At 45.0% G+C, this 20,830-nt stretch overlaps 1 protein-coding gene across 6 annotated transcripts in view; it reads left to right on the top strand.

The window, feature by feature from the left end:
- The first annotated feature begins 1,265 nt into the window (after positions 1-1,265).
- Positions 1,266-20,830, top strand: part of ACP6 (acid phosphatase 6, lysophosphatidic) — a 44,770-nt gene continuing 25,205 nt past the window's right edge. For all 6 annotated transcript variants that reach the window (XR_013529181.1, XR_013529180.1, XR_013529179.1 and 3 more), the window contains exons 1-6: positions 1,266-1,867; positions 13,817-13,945; positions 14,066-14,196; positions 14,537-14,616; positions 18,277-18,364; positions 19,183-19,315. Coding sequence is in view for 3 of the 6 variants with exons in the window: in XM_035278940.3 (XP_035134831.3) it covers positions 1,649-1,867; positions 13,817-13,945; positions 14,066-14,196; positions 14,537-14,616; positions 18,277-18,364; positions 19,183-19,315 (780 nt within the window). In the remaining 3 variants the exon portion in view is untranslated. The remainder of the gene's footprint in view (positions 1,868-13,816; positions 13,946-14,065; positions 14,197-14,536; positions 14,617-18,276; positions 18,365-19,182; positions 19,316-20,830) is intronic.

The following is a 20,830-nucleotide window of genomic DNA, read 5'->3' as shown; positions in this document are numbered from 1 at the left end:
CTAGTAGGTCTCAGCCTCATTTTACCCAGCCCCATTCAAGATGGAGTCACTCTGGTTCAAATGCCTCTGACAAAATCACCTTCTAAAAGTCCTATGTCCAAATACAGTCATTTAGTGGGTACGAATTTGGGGGAGACACAACTGAGTCCATAGCAAATAGTATTCAATTTTTCATCACATCAGGACACCCAATAAGACTCTTAAAAGTGAGTCCATTGGCTGTGCTAGGGAGAAAATTGTGACAATATGTAGTGTTCCAAAATGATCCTCCCTGCACGAGGGAACACTCAGGACCTTCCAGCTTGGTGAACAGAATTTGCTCTCAGGCCAGGAGCCATGCTCTGTAAGTATGCTGTCTTTACATCCGGGCCAGCTTGATCCGAGGATAGGAGTTAGAATGATTAAAGGAATGGCTGGATGGCATACATGGACTGTCCTCACGAACGTGTCTCCTCTGTTTGGCCTTCACCTTGAAATAGACAGATAATGGGTTCCAGATTGCATCCTCTTGTAAAGATCTTGGAACACAGGCTTGGGGTACCTGTATATTCAACAGAAATCAGTCTAGCAGGTGGTAAGGCTGGCATTTTTCTGTGTTTTTAAGTTCTTAGTCACTGGGACAACACCCACAGGCAAGGCCTGGCTTTTTCCACAAGAAATATTCTGGATGGAAGTAAACACAGCAGTGAGCTTAAAATTCTACATGCTTACAAAGACTTAAGCTTGAGAATTTTTTTAAAACAGAGAAGGGAGTAGTATATGGCTAAATATGAAGTTCCCAGTCTGTGTTTCGCAAATGGTAATCACTCGGCAGGTGTCTCAGCTCCTAGCGTCAGCAAGCAGGCTTCCAGGACTTGAAAGAAGTCTACATTCAAAACGACTCCCCTCCACCACCCAATTCTACTCCTGTGCTCGCATTTCTCCCTACCCCTGCCTGGCAAACTCTATGGCCTCACAGATTCACTCCCACTCCACCGTCTGACCAGGCACGTCCGTGGGCCACCCACGCCTGGAAACCCGCGGGCTGGCCGGAGGGGCGAGGCCTGCTGCCGAGGGGGGCGGGTACAAGCCACTGCCTGGGAGCCCCGGTGCGGCGCAGCCTTGTGGGAACTGTAGTTCTCGTAACTCTGAGTCTCCAGGCCAGGCGTCACCGCAGGACTCGTTTTCCCGTGCTCCTGTGCGCGGGTCCACTTGGGACAGGTCCCTGGGTAGGTAAGGAGGTGGGTAGGAGCTTGCTTATAGAAAAGTGGAATCGAGTCCTCTGTGTTAGTGGAGTCGCTGCCGGCGAGGAACTCAGGGCCGGCGCCGGTCCGTTGAAGAGTGCTGGAGGCCAAACTTGAAATACAAGTTTAAGGTTCCCCATCGGGGGAAAGATAAGATTCAGATCTCCCCCGGCCCGGTGTGCAGCAGGAGCGACCAACCCCGACCCGTGTGAAAGCAGGGAACCTTCGCTGTCGCCACCTCGTGTTCTCTCCCCACGTTCCCACTCGGGGTCTCCCTCAGGGCTGGGAGTCACAGTAGTCCCCGCTTGTGGAGGGGCCGGATGTACGCACCCGCAGGTTCCCGCTGAGCCCAGGCGCCCGCAGAGGTCCTGCGTTCGCCTCCTGCAGCCTCAGCCCGGGAGGACGGCGAGGGGCGAGCTGCCGCCATGATCACCGGTGTCTTCAGCGTGCGCGTGTGGACCCCGGTGGGCGTCCTGGCCTCGCTGGCCTACTGCCTGCACCAGCGGCGGGTGGCCCTGGCCGAGCTGCAGGGGGCCGACGGCCAGCGTCCGGTCGACCGCAGCCTGCTGAAGTTGAAAATGGTGCAGGTCGTGTTTCGACACGGGGCGCGGAGTCCTCTCAAGCCGCTCCCGCTGGAGGAGCAGGTGAGAGGTCGGCCATGGCCGGGGCTAGTGGGGCGAGGACTGTGTCCTGGTCAGGCGTCTCGCCCGAACACACATCTTCAGAGCTTTACTCGCCCGGAGTGGGGCAAGGGTTGCGTCCAGACGAAGGGAAAACAGTAGCCAGTACCTCCCCCGGCTCTGGAGCAAAGGACCTGCTGGGGGTAGGACAGCCCGGAACTTCCAGTTTTGCCCTGATGGCGCAGCCAGTAGTAAGCGCTTCTTAAGGCGCATGGGGGTCGCCTGGGGATCTCGTTGCAGATTTTGATTCCGTAGGTGTGGAGTAGTGCCTGAGGTCAGCATTTCTATTAAGTGGGTGAACTTTAGTACCGCGGTGCAGTGCGCTTCTGTGTGACCATTTTGAAGGTGGTTTCTCAGAGCTGAAGGGACTTTAGTGACAGGAACCACTCTTAACTGAGATCACAGTGGTTAAGAGGTCGATGCCTTTGGAAACAAACTTTAAAACAGCTTTTTCTTAGGGTTTGCTTGAGGCCATTTGAGATCTGAAGGTTTGTGTGTGTGTGTGTGTGTGTGTGTGTGTGAAATGTTGTATTCTCTAGGGTTCTCCTTTTCTATTTCACGTTACTAATCCTACAGTGGAAGGGATTTGAGGTCTGAAAAAATTAAAAATGGTCTAGGTTGTGGCTGTAATGTCTTAAAATCTGTCTGGTTTTGTCAGGATAATTATGACAGGCGTGAATAGTTTTTTTTTTTTTTAATGATTGTCTTTCCTGGATGTGGCTTTTCATAACAGAAAGGCCTAGTGAAGAGCAATAGGCAACCCGAAATCCCAGACCCCAGGTGTCACACCTGTGGAGTGCTTTGGTGTCATTGGTCTTCCAGGTTGATGTTAGAGCAGGTCAAACAGATTGTCCAAAATTGAGGTTACGTATACTCTTCATAATCACAGTTGCTTTCTAGAACCCTTCAGGATTGTGTCTTTACATTGTACAACTGGAAACCCATTTTTCTAAGTTGGCTGCAATGAAATTAAACTTCTTCTTTTTTTTTTTTTTTTTTTTTTTTTTGAGACGGAGTTTCGCTCTTGTTACCCAGGCTGGAGTGCAATGGCGCGATCTCGGCTCACCGCAACCTCCGCCTCCTGGGTTCAGGCAATTCTCCTGCCTCAGCCTCCTGAGTAGCTGGGATTACAGGCACGCGCCACCATGCCCAGCTCATTTTTTGTATCTTTAGTAGAGACGCGGTTTCACCATTTTGACCAGGATGGTCTCCATCCCTTGACCTCGTGATCCACCCGCCTCCGCCTCCCAAACTGCTGGGATTACAGGCTTGAGCCACTGCGCCCGGTCAAAATTAAACTTCTAAAGCATTTTCCACATTAATAAATACATTTGGAAGGCACTTAATTCTATTACCAGGTTTCTAGTTAGCCTTTCTCTGGCTATCCCACTTGCTCTCTGGTACTGGGATTTCTTGTTTCCTTTTGATTCTTTGATCTTTTTCAGTCTCTTACTTTGCCTTTTTATATTAGATCACTAAATTTTCCTTATAATTTTGTACACAGCCTGTCCCTGATGCCCCGCTCCCCCCAGTTCTTCTCTGTTTAGTCTTGGTACAGAAGGACTGGAGAATCATATATAGGTATAGATACTGCATTCACATACAAGACAAAGTTATCAGTAGTACTGGAGAGTAAAACTTGGCATGTATAGGCCTAGACCTAGTATGTACACTATGTATACACCCTGAAGGCCCTAGGAAAAGATTTAGATGATTTTAGAGGTTTATTCCTAAAGGAGAGTGGTGCTGTGGTGGGTGTCTTCTGCCTTTTCGGTTGAAGGGGCCATTGTAGCTTAGAATCCCAGCTTCATTCATTTTCAATCTGTGTAGCCACAAAATAGCATCCGAATCCAGGGCCTGACTTTGCAATTAGAGAAGGCATGTTACCTCTCCTCTCTGCTCATATTCTCCAGACTTCAGGCAGATGCTTTAAACATCTTTGGTTATCTAGTATAAAGTCTTGTGCATGAAAGTCAGGGGTGACCACCTCTCTTTCAGTTTGGGCTGTGAACAAATATTAGCCTCTTAAAACTTGTGTCTGGATATTCTCTGTCAGGTGTTCATTTCAAGATTCAATTTGACAGAGGTTGTTACCGGGATTTTTGTTTGTTTGTTTGTTTTACAGAGTCTCGCTCTGTTTCCAGGCTGGAGTGCAATGGCCGATCTTTGCTCACTGCAACCTCTGCCTCCTGGGTTCAAGCGATTCTCCTGCCTTAGCCTCCCAAGTAGCTAGGACTACAGGCCCGCGCCACCATGCCCAGCTAATTTTTGTATTTTTAGTAGAGACAGGGTTTCACCATGTTGGCCAGGATGATTTCAATCTCTTGATCTTGTGATCCACCTGCCTCAGCCTCCTAAAGTGCTGGGATTACAGGTGTGAGCCACTGCATCCAGCCATTATTGGGATTCTTTTAATCTTCTTGGTTCTGTCATTAATTATAGTCAGAAGGGACTGCCTGGTAACAATATTTTTGTCTTTGGTACATGTTTCCTGATTTCTGACTGGTTTATAAATTAATATATGTGACAAGTCACTTCAGTTATCTCACAAATTCTCAGAAAGTAGCATGGTTTAAAACTAGATGTTTTGGCCAGGTGCAGTGGCTCACACCTGTAATCCCAGCACTTTGAGAGGCCAAGGCAGGTGGATCACGAGGTCAGGAGTTCGAGACCAGCCTGACCAAGATGGTGAAACCCTGTCTCTCCAAAAATTAGCTGGGTGGGGTGGTGGGTGCCTGTAATCCCAGCTACTCAGGAGGCTGAGGCAGGAGAATCAATCACTTGAACCCAGGAGGCAGAGGTTGCAGTGAGCCAAAGCGAGATCGCACCATTGCCCGAGACTCCATCTGAACAAAGACAAAAAACCCAAAATTGGGTTGTTTTCTTATGGCTTGAATGGCTGTTGGTTTAACCTGTTTTGTTAAAAGATTGTGCTTTGGAAATAAAAATATGGAACTTGATTGGCCATTTTTTTTTTTCTGATCATGAGACCGGGTCAAAATGCATTATCAAAAGAAAAGACTTGGCACTGCTTTCAGGCTTCCCTCAACTCCCCTGGGTGGCAAGATGGCCTCCACCCAGGGAGGTTTCTCTGTTTTTATAAAGTCCAACCTACCTAGCTTCACTGTTGTTTAGGACATCTGGGTCATTATTTATTTGGTCCTATAGATGAGCTGGGAAACATAATGTCAGTATCTTTCATGGCTTAGTACCTTTCCAAACCTCAGCTAAGAAGTGGTATTCAAGAAGCAGCGCATGAGGGATGTGCAGTCCCCCCATTCTTCTGGGTCAATGGTTCTTAACTTCAATGGAACACTGAAGTCAACTGCGAAGCTTTAAGAAACACATTTGCCAGGGCCTCCCTCCCAAGAATTCTAATTTAATTGGCCTAGTGCATCCAGACAATGTAAAAGACTGTCTGGTGAAACATGAGAATTAGCTGGACTGAAGAGCATTAAAAAAAGTGGAGACCCTGCTTTTTTGGGGGATAATCTAGATGTGATTATCCCAGGGTAGGACTCAGGCATCGGGAACTTTTAAAAAATGTCCTAGGCCGGGCGCGGTGGCTCAAGCCTGTAATCCCAGCACTTTGGGAGGCCGAGGCAGGTGGATCACGAGGTCAAGAGATCGAGACCATCCTGGTCAACATGGTGAAACCCTGTCTCTACTAAAAATACAAAAAAAAAAATTAGCTGGGCATGGTGGCATGTGCCTGTAATCCCAGCTACTTAGGAGGCAGAGGCAGGAGAATTGCCTGAACCCCGGAGGCAGAGGTTACGGTGAGCCGAGATTGTGCCATTGCACTCCAGCCTGGGTAACAAGAGAAAAACTCCATCTCAAAAAAAAAATAAATAAATTTCCTAGTCATACCAGTGTACAGACAAGGTTTAATACGATTGCTTTAAAAAAAAACTGTATACCTGGTAGGTTTTTGTTTACCTTTATGTCGATTTTTTTCTTTTATTTGAAATTTAGCATATGAATCCCAGTAGAGAATTGCCTTCGCTGAAATGTGCTTTGGTAAGAGACTATCATTCTGTGCTGAGAAAACTAGGAGAAACAATCCCACAGAACTCATTTCTGTGACTACCGAGAAGATGTTCATTATATTACTTTATCGTCTTTATGTGGACCCTTGGGAGCAATTTGTTAGCATTAGAAATGGTGAGCACTGGTAAAGTGTGTGGAAACAGACTGAGGTCCTCATCAGAAGCAAATGCTGGCTCCACGCTTCTTGGAGAGCCTGCAGCACTGTGAGCCAAATAACCTCTTTTCTTTATAAATTACCCAGCCTCAGATGCTCCTTCATGGCAACACAGAAGGTCCAAGACATTATCGTAAGGTTTTTAGACATCTTACACTATGTATAAGACGTGGTGAAATACTAATTCAAAGCACAGACAGTCCGTGATTACAATAGTTTGACGTACAACTTTTCAACTTTACAATGAGTTCATTGGGATGATTAAATGCATTTTCAACTTAAAAAAAAATGGTGTGCTTCTCCTGAACAATTGGCTTGCTTTTGTCTTTAGCCTAGCTGATCAAGTTTCTTTCTTTACTTAAAAGGAAGCTGGATACCAAATCTGTGGCCCACCTATGGTAAGCCTAAAGATCTTCATGATATACACAGTTTAGTAACCGTGTTACTGCTTCTATTTTTTTTTTTTGAGTCGGAGTTTCGCTCTTGTTACCCAGGCTGGAGTGCAACGGCGCGATCTCGGCTCACCGCAACCTCCGCCTCCTGGGTTCAGGCAATTCTCCTGCCTCAGCCTCCCGAGTAGCTGGGATTACAGGCACGCGCCACCATGACCAGCTAATTTTTTGTATTTTAAATAGAGACGGGGTTTCACCATGTTGACCAGGATGGTCTCGATCTCTTGACCTCGTGACCCACCTGCCTCGGCCTCCCAAAGTGCTGGGATTACAGGCGTGAGTCACCGCGCCCGGCCTCCATTTTTTTTTTTTTTGGTCCCTACATTTGTTTGCTTTTGTGTTTGTTACCCACTTTGAATTGGTTGTTTTAGTATATTTTAATTTTTGCTGTATCTACTTTGTTACCTCTTGAAGATGGGGTATACATAAAATAAGTAAAATTATCAAGTTAGTTTTTGCTACTAACTGGAAGCTGAAGAGCAGGAACGAGAATGAGAGTGTGTATTTGGGGTGGACACTATTGTATGAACCAGACGTGTCGTCTGTCTTGAAAATCTGAAAGCTTGCACTCTAGACTTGATGTAACCTCGACTCCAGCCTTCTAGGAAACAGCGAAGGTCCTCTCTTGGTGAATGTGCCTGACAGGTTTCTCGGTGAGGCTGAATGGCTGTGCAGACCTTGTGTCGGGCCCTGTGCTGGACACTGGAACTACGAGGATGGATAATTCAATCTTGCCTTTAAAGGAATTTTCAGTGTGATAAAGGAGAGAGGCAGCAGACATCAATTAAGGGAGTATGCTGGGCGCACTGGGAGCGTGAAGGAGGTGTCTCCAAATGTCCAAAATGGAAATCAGCTTTCCACTTGTTTTTCTGTCTTGGTTTTAGTTTTAGTCAAGGAGTATCTCCATTACTAGGCTCAAAAATCAAAGTAGTCTTTTTTGGTGGTGTTCTTCTGTGTTTACCTACCGACACCCCCCATCCTGCCCCCAAATAAAGCTTTTACCTACTCACTTGCCAAGTCTAACTCAAATGTCTTACATCTACCTCCTCTATTCCTTCTGCCTTAGATGAGGCCTTAGGCTCTCATGTAGACTATTGATAACGTCTCAACATGGGCTTTTCTGCCTCTAGTCTTCGCATTCCAGTTGTGATATATGCTGCCGGCTTTCAAATTCACTGTGGAGCTCCTAGACTACGTAAGAGGATGCTGAGTGGCCGGGGCTGTGGGTTCCCACTCCTCCTTCAACTGGAGGAATTCTAGTTTTTGCCTTTATATATACACATCTAAAGTTAAACTTTACTTGGTATTTTCTGATTTAAAAATTGGATAACCATTCCCAGGTTGAGGCAAACCAAACCACTTATTTACCATACACATTCTTCCCCGTCTCTGCTTTGCTCAAGCTTTCTAGTTATTTTTGGAATTGTGAATGCCACCCTTTATAAGTATAGGTATTTGCTTGTCTAAATGCTATTCATTTGAAATGCCATTCCCTCAATGAGACTTCTAAATCCCCAGCCAGAAGAGAAGGTCTGTATTGCCTTTGAACTGCTGTGGCCTTCATATGGTTTCTTGCAGCACATGTCAGCTTCTGTTCCCATATTGCTGTCATTTACATTCTCAGCTTCCCGTTTTTCTTTTTTTTTTTTTTTTGAGATGGAGTTTCGCTCTGGTTACCCAGGCTGGAGTGCAATGGCGCGATCTCGGCTCACCGCTACCTCTGCCTCCTGGGTTCAGGCAATTCTCCTGCCTCAGCCTCCCGAGTAGGTGGGATTACAGGCGCGCGCCACATCGCCCAGCTAATTTTTTGTATTTTTAGTAGAGACGGGGTTTCACCATGTTGACCAGGATGGTCTCGATCTCTTGACCTCGTGATCCAGCCGCCTCGGCCTCCCAAAGTGCTGGGATTACAGGCTTGAGCCACCGCGCCCGGCCCCGTTTTTCTTGAGTTACTTGAGAACTCAGGAAAGGCAGGGTCAAGTTTCCTCAAGATGGGTATCTTCCACAGGAGCTGGCAAATTGTTGGAGCTGTTAATTGTACCTGCTGTGTGTGAGGCCCTTTGCTCAGAGGTCCATAGATGACCCAGGCTCTGTTCTCAGGAAGCCAAGTCTACTGAACAGGACAGACCAGTAGAGGAGCTCGTTTAATACCTTTGGTAAAGGTGACTAAAGAGAGCCACAGAAGCTGCTGTGAAAGCATACGGCCGTGATCACGATTTCTGGAAACGTTTAAGTTGAGTCTTATGGAATGAACAAAAGTCTTAGATGAATGAGGAAAGAAAATTCCAGTCGTGAAGAAACATGATGCTGAAAGGCCATGAAATATGAGAATGGTGTTAAAGGACACAGAGTTGTGTGACTAGAGAGTAAGTGTACAGAATAGGGAAGAAGTGGTGGGGGGCTGGGCTGTGAGAGGAGGTGGGGTCACATGAGCCATGAACCATCGTAGGGCTTTTTATCCAGAGGAGTTACAGGGTCAGAAAGAGGGAGCAGTGACTCACTGTGAAAGAAGGAAGAAAGCCTCTCTCTGAGCACCTGGTCCTCTGATGTGCAGAAGGAGGCTCAAGTGTTGGAGATCAGGTGCCAATGGGACTGCCACATGCCTTTGGGAAGAATGGAGGGCTGTCTCTATTGCAAAAAGAATCTCTGAGACTCCCTGCAGCATTCTCCTGGGCTAGTTCTGGGAGAGATGAAGATAAATACGATGATATGTGACATAGTAGATTTCCAAATGTTAGTTTTAAAACTAAACAAAGTAGTAGGAAATTGAGTTAAATATTTTTTTTTTTTATTGTAAGTGTTGTAGGAATTCAGATTTAGAAGATGACCATTGAAAGCTAGAGTGGTCGGTGATGGGGAAGTAAGACTTGAGCTATCCTTGAACATTGAAGACAACATAGATGGGCAGTTGGTAACAGGAGTCCCTCCAAGCAAGGGAAGCAAGCTGGAAGAAGATGCGGAAGCAGTGGGCAGGGTCTGGGTTGGAGGGGAGGAGAGAGGCAGTGAAGCTGAGGACAGGGGCTGGGCAAAAGAGTAGAAGTCCTTTGATTAGATTTATTTTTTTAAGAGATGGAGTCTTGCTATATTTCCCAGGCTGATCTTGAACTCCTGGCCTCAAGGGATCCTCCCACCTCAGCCTCCCAAAGTCCTCGGATTACAGGCATGAGCCACTGCACCCAGCCACAATGTAGAAGTCCTTGAAGGACAGATGCTTACCTCTGTCATTAGGAAAACACTATTGATATAATGAAAGTAACTCAGCAAGATTAGGTGATTTTGAAAGATACAACGCATTGTTATTTATTGTAGTCACCATCCTGTGCAATAGATCACTAAAGCTTATTCCTCCTGTCTAACTGAAATTTTGTACCCTTTGATAAAAATCTCTCCTTTCCCCATTCATCCCCTTCCCCAGCCTCTGATAACCACCATTCTACTCTCTAATTCTGTGAGTTTGACTTTTTTAGATTTAACATATGTAAGCATACTTGGAAGATACTGCAGGTTCAGGTCTAGACCACTGCAATAAAGCAAATATCGTAATAAAATGAATCCCACAATTTTTTTTGTTTCCCGATGCACATAAAAGTTATGTTTACACTATTCTGTAACCTATTAATTATGCAATAGCATGTCTAAAAATGTATATACCTTAATTTAAAAATGCTTTATTGCTAAAAAGTGCTAGTGATCACCTGAGCTTTTGGTGAGTCATGATCTTTTTTCCAATGGAGGGTCTTGCCTTGATGATGATGGCTGCTGACTGATCAGGGTAGTGGCTGCTAAATGTTGGTGTGGCTGTGGCCATTTTAAAAAATAAACTGATTTTATTTTATAAACATTTTATAAGGTTTTTTAAATACAATAAAAATTTTATTTTATGAAAATAAATTTAAAAAAGAAAGTGAAGTTTACCACATTGACAGACTCTTCCTGTGATTTCTCTGTAGCTTCTGATGCAGTTTCATAGTATTTTACCCATAGTAGAACATCTTTTGAAATTGGAGTCAATCTTCTCAAACTCTGCCACTGTTTTATCAATTAAGTTTATGTACTAAATCCATTGTAATTTCAGCAGTGTTCACAGCATCTTCACTAGGACTAGATTCCCTCTCAAGAAACCCCTTCTTTGAAGTAACTTCTCATGCATTCATGTTTTATCATGAGATTGCAACAATTCAGTCAAAACTTAAGGTTCCACTAGGTTCTAATTCTAGTTCTCTTGCTATTTCCATCACATCTGCAGTTATTCTTCCACTGAAGTCTTGAATCCTTCAAAGTCATCCATGAGGGTTGGAATCAAATCTTCCAAATTTTTCTTAATGTTGCTAATTTGACCTCCTCCTCATAAATCTTAATGGCATCTAGAATGGTGAATTCTTTCCATAAGATTTTCAATTTACTTTGCCCTGATTCATCAGAGGAATCACGATCTAGGCAATAATAGCCTTATAAAATGTATTTCTTAAATAACAAAGACTTGAATGTCAAAATGACTCCTTGGGCCATGGGCTGCAGAATGGACATTGTGTTAGCAGCACGAAAACAACATTAATCTTGTACATCTCCATTGGAGCTCTTGGGTGACTAGATGCATTGTCAGTGAGCAGTAATATTTTGGAATCAATTTTTTTTTTTTGAGCAGTAGGTCTCAACAGTGGGCTTAAAATATTCAGTAAACCATGCTGTAAATAGATGTGCTGCCATACAGGCTTTGTTGTTTCATTTATAGAGCACAGTCAGAGTACATTTAGCATAATTCTTAAAGGCTGTAGGATTTGCAGAATAGTAAATAAGACTTGGCTTCAACTTAAAGAAACCAGCTGCATTAATCCCTAATGAGAGTCAGCCTGTCCTTTGACGCTTTGAAGACAGGAGTTGACTTTTCCTCTCTAGCTGTGAAAGTCCTAGCTGGGATCGTCTTTGGATATAGGCTGTTTCTTCTGCATTGAATATCTCCATGTTATCAATAACTTTGTTTCACTTACTTATTGTTTGTGTGTTCACCAGCGTAGTACTTTTAATTTCCTCCAGTAACTTTTCCTTTGCATTCATAACTTGGCTAACTGGTGCAAGAGGCATAGGTTTTGGCTTAGCCTTCTACATGCCTTCCTCACTAAGCTTAATCATTTCTAGCTTTTGATTTAAAGTGAGAAACTTACAACTCTTCCTTTCACTTGAACACTTAGAGGCCATAGTAGGGTTATTAACTGGTGTAATTTTAATATTGTTGTGTCTTAGGAAATAAAGAGGCGGGAGGAGAGGGAGAGAGATGGGGGAAAGCCAGTCAGCAGAGCAGTCAGAAAATACACAACATTTATTGATTTAAGTTTGCCATCTTATATGGATGTGCCTTGTGGCACTCCGAAACAATTAAAATAGTAACATCAGAGATCACAGAGTTCGGGATCAGCCTGAGCAACATAGCAGAACATGTCTCTACAAAAAAAAACACACAAAAATTAGCTGGGTGTGTTGGTGTGTCTGCCCGTACTCAGCACTACTCGGGAGGCTGAAGTGGGAGGATGAGCCGAGATCCTGCCACGATACTCCAGCTTGGGTGACAGAGCCAGACCGCATCTCAAAAAGAAAAAAAAAATCACAAATCATAGATCACCTTGACAAATTTAATAATGGAAAAGTTTGAAATATGATGAGAATTACCAAATTTTACACAGAAACATGAATGAGCATATGCTGTTGGGAGAATGGCACTGATAGACTTGCTCCGTGCAGTTACTATAAACCTTCAATTTGTAAAAAATGCAATTATCTATAAACAGCAATAAAATAATGTGTGCCTATGTTGCTAAAAGGTTGACTTTACATATTTTCGCCACATAAAAATGAAAGTATGGGCCAGGCGCGGTGGCTCATGCCTACAATCCCAGTACTTTGGGAGGCTGAGGCGGGTGGATCACGAGGTCAAGAGATCGAGACCATCCTGGCCAACATGGTTAAACCCCGTCTCTACTAAAAATACAAAAATTAGCTTGGCATGGTGGCACGCACCTATAGTCCCAGCTATCCAGGAGGCTGAGGCAGGAGAATTGCTTGAACGCGGGAGGCGGAGGATGCAGTGAGCCGAGATCGCGCCACTGTACTCCAGCCTGGCGCCTGGTGACAAAGCAAGACTCTGTGTCAACAAAAACAGAAAGAAAGTATGTGAGCTGATGGATTTTGTTTACATTAGTTAATCATATATCAAATGTAACATATCAAAACATCACATTGTACTCCATAAATATATAAAATACACAATTATTTGTCAGTTAAAAATAAAATATTTAAATGTAACTAAAAAGAAATAAATTTTTCCAAAAAGGTTAATTAGGTGGCTATGGATGGATGGACTGTGCAGATACAAGGGAACAGTCTGTCAGGCTTTTGCCTGCATTAATAAGGTTTATGTGCTACAATAAGATCATGAAAGGACCATTGGGAGGGACTTTTCTTCTAGCCAGTGATCAACAGGGCTTGGTGTGGGGATGGTGGAGCCACAGGTTTGAGGTTTGGGGCCTAGGAGAACTGTGGTAACATTGAGAGACATAGTAGATTGGGAAGAGAAGCTGGTCTATGGGATTAGAAGAGAAGACTTGTTTTTAAAATTGAAATCATCGCATCTGACGCCATGAGTGTCAGAGCTTTATGGACAGTTGGAGCTATGAGACCTATGGCCACTAGTGAGGTTTTGAAATCAATACAGCACAGTTGGGGCAGGAGCCAGATTGCAAGGAATAATGGAAGATGATGAACAAGCCACGTTTTCTTAGATGGTAGCTTTTTCCGTGAATTGCATGAAGGAGGAGAAATCTGTAGTAGGTACAGAGATATTAAGTAGAATCCTTAAGCTGGGATAGGGCATAGAAACCTCCAGATTAACTCCTTATAAATTTGTTCGCACATATGGCCACCGATATATTTCTTTCATCCGTCTCTTCATTCGTTCACCACGTATCTGCATGCCCGGCATTCTGGCCACTTCTCCCCTTTGCTTCAGTGTGAGCAGCCCCTTAGCAGTCCTTACCAGGGTAGCAATAACAGGACTTGGCCTAAGGACATCTGGAATAATAAGTCACTGTCTTTTCTTCCCTTAATTTTAGCTAATGTTTCTTTCCTTCCTTCCCATGGGAAGGTTGTAGGCCTAGTTGTCAGTGATTCCAGCCATGTGTTCTAAGTGCTGCTAGATGTTAATGATGTGAGTTTCAAGAACCATTTTTAAACAATGTGTTTGTTGGTTTTTTGTGGTCATAACAGGTAGAGTGGAAGCCCCAGCTATTAGAGGTCCCACCCCAAACTCAGATTGATTACACAGTCACCAATCTAATTGGCGGTCCGAAACCACCTTCTCCTTACGACTCTCAATACCGTGAGACCATCCTGAAGGTGAGCAGTGCTTCCTTGCTCTGGGGAGCCCCACTGCAAAGCTTGGGAGGTTTTCTCTGGGCTGAGTTCAGCTGGCGGTCAGGTGTTTTCATTCTTCCTTCTCTTTCTTCCCTACTTCAGGGGGGCATGTTTGCTGGGCAGCTGACCAAGGTGGGCATGCAGCAGATGTTTACCTTGGGAGAGAGACTGAGGAAGAACTATGTAGAAGACATTCCATTTCTTTCACCGACCTTCAACCCACAGGAGGTCTTGTGAGTGATGTTGCACTTGATTTAAGGTCTTGAGCATGAGGATACCTGTCCTGACACCCCAAGATGGTTCCCACTCTCACCCAAGGTAGTCTGGGGGACAACTTGTCATGATGCAGTTACCCTTATGTCACAGGATCCTGTGAATGGGTGGTTCCTGGAGGTCGCATTCATTGGCCTTCGAGTCTCTTAGGGGCAGACATCCCACAGAGAAGTAAAGCATTCTTCCTAGCCCCATAGCTCTCCTATGTACTCTTGAAAGACACCTGGAGCCTCTGTGGAATAAAGTGTATATATTTAAATATTCCTTTTATGAGTGTCACTATCTTTTAATTTTTTTCAGTATTCGTTCCACTAACATATTTCGGAATCTGGAATCCACCCGTTGTTTGCTAGCTGGGCTTTTCCAATGTCAGAAAGAAGGTTCGTATCTGAGGTCCCAAACTCAGTCTCTGTCCTGAGGGGCTCTTGCTTCTCACTTTCAAAGCCCCTGTCTCTTTCTTGGTTCCTGTTCCATTGATTTTCTTTTTCTCCTGCATGTGTGACTTCCAGTGTGTGCCTAGTCCAGTGGGTCCTTCCCTGTCTGGCCTTATGCTCCCCCTGCTAGCCTGCCCTCAACAGCCCCAGCAGCGTACCAGCTGCTCTGATCTGCCTCTGGCTCCTGGCTTCTCCCGTCAAGCTTCTACACAAGCTGCACAAGGCAGTCCTAACCATGTTTTAGGAACAATCGAGGGGGCTTTTTGTTTAGGTGAGACACTGCTGAAAAGGAAGGACACTGAGCTGGGACCCAATACTGCTACCACTGTCCTAATCTTGGTGACCATGCATAACATAAACAGCCCTTCCTAGCTGAGAAAGTCCATCGAGTTTGGGTTTCCACACACTCAGCCCCTGAATGGTTGCAGTCAGTGTTCCCAACCTTTTCATCCCCAGGGACTGCGTTGATTATTTCCCCTTGTGCATCTCCTGTGTGGAGGGCCTTTGGTCATCACATGAAGCTGCATTGGTTCAAATTTACATTTAATCTCTGGTCTGAATTTCAGATCATCATGACCTCACTAAAAAGGTGCCATAAAGCAAAGGTTCTTGTTACTTTGCTTAGCTTTTTGGCAATATCTCAAATAGAAACCAAATTTCCATCACACTTTTTAAGAAATATGTAGAAGAGCAGAACCTTCAGGAAGGGGAGTCTGGTTTCGCCCCAGCTGGGTGGGATGCTGCTGCTAATTCTGGCTGCAGTTGGCTGCTGCACACCGACAGTGTGTGTCTAGGTAACAAGGCAGGATGGCTTCCCTCTTACTTCTTGGGAGGCCTTGAATTATCCACAGCACCCGATCTTCTGAAAGCTCTCAGTTGCTCAGCTTCTAAAAGACAAGATCTTTCAGACACATCGGAAGTGCTACTGAGAAGGAAAGATGTTTCTTGGTGGCAACATTCTCTTTAGCAGGTCCCAGACTGAGAATACCCCAGGTTTCTGGCAGGGAAGGAAATCTCTAGCGTCAGGCATGGCTGTCTGGGGAGCAGCTCCCTGCACTGCACCCATAGGTATTGGGACTCCAGTTTGGCTTTATTCCTAGCGACTTCCATGCCTTTCCTATAGGAAGGAACTTGAATAAGGAATCCCAGAAGGTGCCGCTGTTAATGGAAGTGGTGCAGCTGTGGGATATTGCTTTAGGGGTAAAATCCTAGAAAAATCCCAGAAGTTACATATGAGCTAGAGCGAATCAGGCTATGGGGAGAGCTGGAGATTGTTGGTCTGCCTACTCGGCCAGTCATTCGCTCTCTGTACATTTGTCCACTCAAGTGTGCCTTATTTATCATAAGCTGTGGGTCCAAAATCCAGACACCAATATCAGACTGCAGGCAGTAGAGGTGTCTAATATTATTAGTGTTATATTACAAGTTTAAGTCATAGTTATCCTATCAATAAAGGACTTAGTACAGTCATTCCACAGTATGCAAAAGGAATGGGTTCCAGGACAGCCCTCACCTCTGGCAGTTACCAAAATCTACGGCATCTCAAGTAGCTTATGTAAAATGGCCTAGCTTTGCATATAACCTACGCCCTTCCTCCCATGTACTTCAGATAATCTCTAGATTACTCATAATACCCAGTACAATATAAATGCTGTGTATTATCCTGTACTGTTTTCTAATTTATGTTATTTCTATTGTGTTACTTTGTATTGTTCTTTTTTTCTGAAATATTGTTAATCCATGGTTGCTTGAATCATCCGTGGATGTGGAACCCAAGGACATGGAGGACCAATTGTCTGCAGCAAACTCTGTTCTAAGAACTTCAGATATATTAACCTGTTTAATTCTTGTCATGATCCTATGAGTTAGGTATCGTTATCCCCTTTAACAGATAAGAGAACCAAGGCACAGAGAGGCTAAATGACTTTCCCAGGGACACAAGACTGGTAAATAGTAGAATTGGGATTCAAACTCTGGCAGTTTTGGGTCCGAATCCTGCTTTTTCCCTTTATGCTCGGCGGTTTCTTTGAGGACATGTATATCTGGAGGCAGCATTTGATTTGTCCTTTTCACAACGCATGCTGCAGAACTGCCGGGATTCTTCAGAGGGGTCTCAGGAAGTACAGGAAAGGAGGGGATGGGACACACGATGGACTGCCTTGGATCTCCACCTTGCAGCCTCTCTCCTTTTATTATCAGACTTTACATTGTAGTTGCAGGGTGGGGAGGTTCTGTTGCTTATATAGTTCCACCCCTTCCATTTACAGACGAACCCCAGAGAATGGTAGTGACTTCCCCAAGCAACTCGGCTGGTTCGTTGTAAACTGAAGGCTAAGCTCATGACTTTCAGGCTGGCTTCTTCTCCTGTCCAGACCAATGATGTGTGTGTGAATTCTGAAATTCTAGTAAAGTTATAGGATACTTTTAAAGCCCTTCGTTCTGACGATCAATAATTTGGGAATATATATCTCTTTGGGACTTCGATTCAGCTGATCACACTTGTAGAGTGATCTCAGTGAATCTCAAATTGCTGCTGGGAAGCTATTTCTTTTTCTTTTCTTTTCTTTTTTTTTCTTTTGAGACGGAGTTTCGCTCTTGTTACCCAGGCTGGAGTGCAATGGCGCGATCTCGGCTCACCGCAACCTCCGACTCCTGAGTTCAGGCAATTCTTCTGCCTCAGCCTCCTGAGTAGCTGGGATTACAGGCACGTGCCACCATGCCCGGCTAATTTTTTGTATTTTTAATAGAGATGGGGTTTCAGCATGTTGATCAGGATGGTCTCGATTTCTTGACCTCGTGATCCACCCGCCTCGGCCGCCCAAAGCACTGGGATGGGAAGCTATTTCTTTTGCCATCAGGCTTGAGAGGTGTGGAAAAAGAACCTACCGCAGGCACTTGCCATCTCTGGCACAGAGCAAAGCATGGAAAGGTGTTAGAACACCTTCTTTTGGCATCGATGGGAGGAGACAAGAGTACCGAGGAGCTCTGAGCAGCAGTGAGCTGCTTCAAGTACAGAAGAAACATTGTTTGAAGTTTATTTGGTTAGATCTTTGGTTAGACCAGCAATTCATCTAGAAACCTGGCATTTTATTTTGGGCAAGGCTATGAGGTCTGGGAGGATCTGTGGTCTTGTGTCCACCTGTCTCAGTTTGTTATGTGATAAGTCACCATACTGACCTCTAAGATCAGGCTTCAGGAAGCAAGAAAGTATTTTAGTTCTGATAAAGTTTTTCTTTATTAGAGGGCCCAAGTGCTGGCAGTGCTTTCCAGCAGGGATTGTTTGGAAGGGGTCAGGGAGTTGCCAGTCTGATTCAGGTCTATCACCTGTGCTGGTCTATTTGTGGCCCAATAGAAGGGCTTGTGCTAGGCAGAACAAGCCTGCTGCGACTTACTTTTTCCATTGCTCAGAATATAGGAGACCCTCTACGGCAGGGCCAGGCCGTGTTGAAGGCATTCACTCTCCTTAAGGAGGAACCTTGATGATCTGCCTCTCGGAGCAGATCTGTGCTCCGTCTCTGTAGACAAAGAGAGAGAAGAAGCGGGTGGAGATGCTGGAAAGAACAAGCTGAAGCTTCTGCCTGCCTGTGCTCCCTGCATTTCTTCCAGGACCCATCATCATCCACACTGACGAAGCACACTCGGAAGTCTTGTATCCCAACTACCAAAACTGCTGGAGCCTGAGGCAGAGAACCAGGTAACTGCCTCTGGGTTCTTGCTCACCAGCAGGGGACAGCCTTTTACCACTTTTGCTGGCAGAACTCTGTACTGAGGGCCTGCCCAGGCTAACCCTACTGGTGGATAATGGACGGGAAGGTTTAAATTACACTTAGGTGTGACATCAGCTGTCTTGGAAGGGAAGAAGTCTTGTTCACAGTAACAGACGTGTGGTGAAGGTCCGGAATGCTGGGAAGAGCTGCATGCTGGGCTAGAGAGACCATACATACAGCCACAGGTGGGGCTTTGCCATGTACAAAGTCTTATCCTCCTGACAACCCCTCTCAGGTGGGGCAGGTGAGGAAACCAGCAGGTTAAATGAAGGAGGACTGAGACTGTCTTTGACCGGCAAACCAGGTGCACAAGCCCAGGAAGGCACAGACTGCCCTTTTCTCACCAACATGTTTCTGTGTAGGATAGATCAGTTTGGGCTGACGACATTTTCAGTTATCAGGTATCTCTAGGCTACACTAAGACTATATGGTATTTATTCCATAAAGAAAAGAGAATGTTGTTTTCAGACAGAAGGGCCTTGCCTGCATCCTTTTTGATATAATGCAAATGCTAGAGGGAGATCTGGAAAATTCGTCCTTGTATCCTCACCATGGTAGTTGCTAACGTATGTTTACAAGTCATTTGACCTTGTAGAGCCTTGGTTTATTCTTCCATAACACTGGGATAGTGCTGGCTAACCCCAGCGCGTTGTTACAGGGACTAAGTGATATCCTAAGTGTGAAGCACATTTTGTAAACTGTTAAATCACTATAGAATATAAAGCATTACTCTTTTTTTGGTCAGAGGCCGGAGGCAGGCTGCCTCTTTACAGCCAGGAATCTCAGAGGATTTGAAAAAGGTGAAGGAAGGGATGGGCGTTGGCAGTAGTGATGGCGTGGACTTCCTCATCCTCTTGGACAATGTGGCTGCTGAGCAGGTGAGACCCGGGGTTGGGGATCCTGCGATAATATGTCCCTTGGTGGGCTGACTCCTGAGTTAGAACTGGGTGGAGAGAAGTGGGCAGAGGCCTGGTTTGGAGGCAACTGTAATAGCACCTGTAGATAGAATGGATGTGGGGACTGAGGGATAGGGAGCAGTGGAGGAAGACTCCTCATGCAGTTAGGAACACAGACGCTGAACTCTCTCGAGTAGAACTTCTTGAGGCGTGTTCCCCAGAACACCTGATATGCAGGAGTGTGTTTGGGCAGGTGGGGGTAATGGGTTGGGGAATGGGTAGGGTCTAGGAATTTTGGAATCCCTTTGTATCCTATCACTTCTTGAGAGTACTATATGTACATCAGCATATTTAAAAAGTATGACATGCCCTTAATAAAGAAAACTGGTTGATTTTTAATCTGTTTTCCTCAAGCTTATTTAGCCATGTAATCTTTTTTCTGTAATAAATACATAAAGAAGACTAACAATGGGAAATGTTTCTCTAGATACAAAAGTTGGCAGTGGCTCACACCTATAATCCCAGCACTTTGGGAGGCTGAGGCGGGTGGATCACGAGGTCAAGAGATCGAGACCATCCTGGTCAATATGGTGAAACCCCGTCTCTACTAAAAATACAAAAAATTAGCTGGGCACGGTGGCACGTGCCTGTAATCCCAGCTACTCAGGAGGCTGAGGCAGGAGAATTGCCTGAATCCAGGAGGCGGAGGTTGCGGTGAGCTGAGACTGTGCCATTGCACTCCAGTCTGGGTAACAAGAGCGAAACTCCGTCTCAAAAAAAAAAAAAAGTTGGATACCCAAAGATGTATAGGATCCTTCCTCTTTCTCTTGTGAAAATAAAATGACAGTGTACCCTGAAGGTAGAAATGCACCTTGCTCTTATGAGTAAAACAGGTTTAAGGTTAGAAGTAAAGAGTTCGTATCATGTATTTGTAGGGCATAGTTTTTAGAAGTCATTTTGGGGAAAATGAAGGTCAAGTAGGAATTTATGAATTTCTTGCTTTGTATTTTATTCATATTTTTTTTAAGTTAAAGAATACAGGCCAGGTGCGGTGGCTCACGCCTGTAATCCCAGCACTTTGGGAGACTGAGGCAGGCAGATCATGCTGGTCAGGAGTTCAAGACCAGCCTTGCCAATGTGGTGAAACCCGTCTCTACTAAAAACACAAAAATTAGCCAGGTGTGGTGGCGCATACCTGTAGTCCCAGCTACTTGGGAGGCTGAGGCAGAAGCCTTCACTTGAACCTGGGAGGTGAAGGTTGTAGTGAGCCATGATTGCACCACTGCATTCCAGCCTGGGCAACAGAGTGAGACTGTGTCTCAAAAAAAATTACAAATGCTTCTCATTTTGGAGTGGATGGGGAGCCATCAGAAAGGGAAGACACCCCCTTTTTTCTTCCTGGCCATCAGATATCTAGTAATAGCTTTGGAAGAGCTTTAGAGACATAGCTTCTTGAGCTAGGAGAAGATAGGCTCCTGCAGGTACCATGGAAGTTGA

This window comes from Callithrix jacchus, chromosome 18 (assembly GCF_049354715.1).
Source record: "Callithrix jacchus isolate 240 chromosome 18, calJac240_pri, whole genome shotgun sequence".
NCBI lineage: Eukaryota > Metazoa > Chordata > Mammalia > Primates > Cebidae > Callithrix > Callithrix jacchus.
Note: the sequence above shows the minus strand (reverse complement) of the source record. Positions and strands in the feature narration are given on the sequence as shown.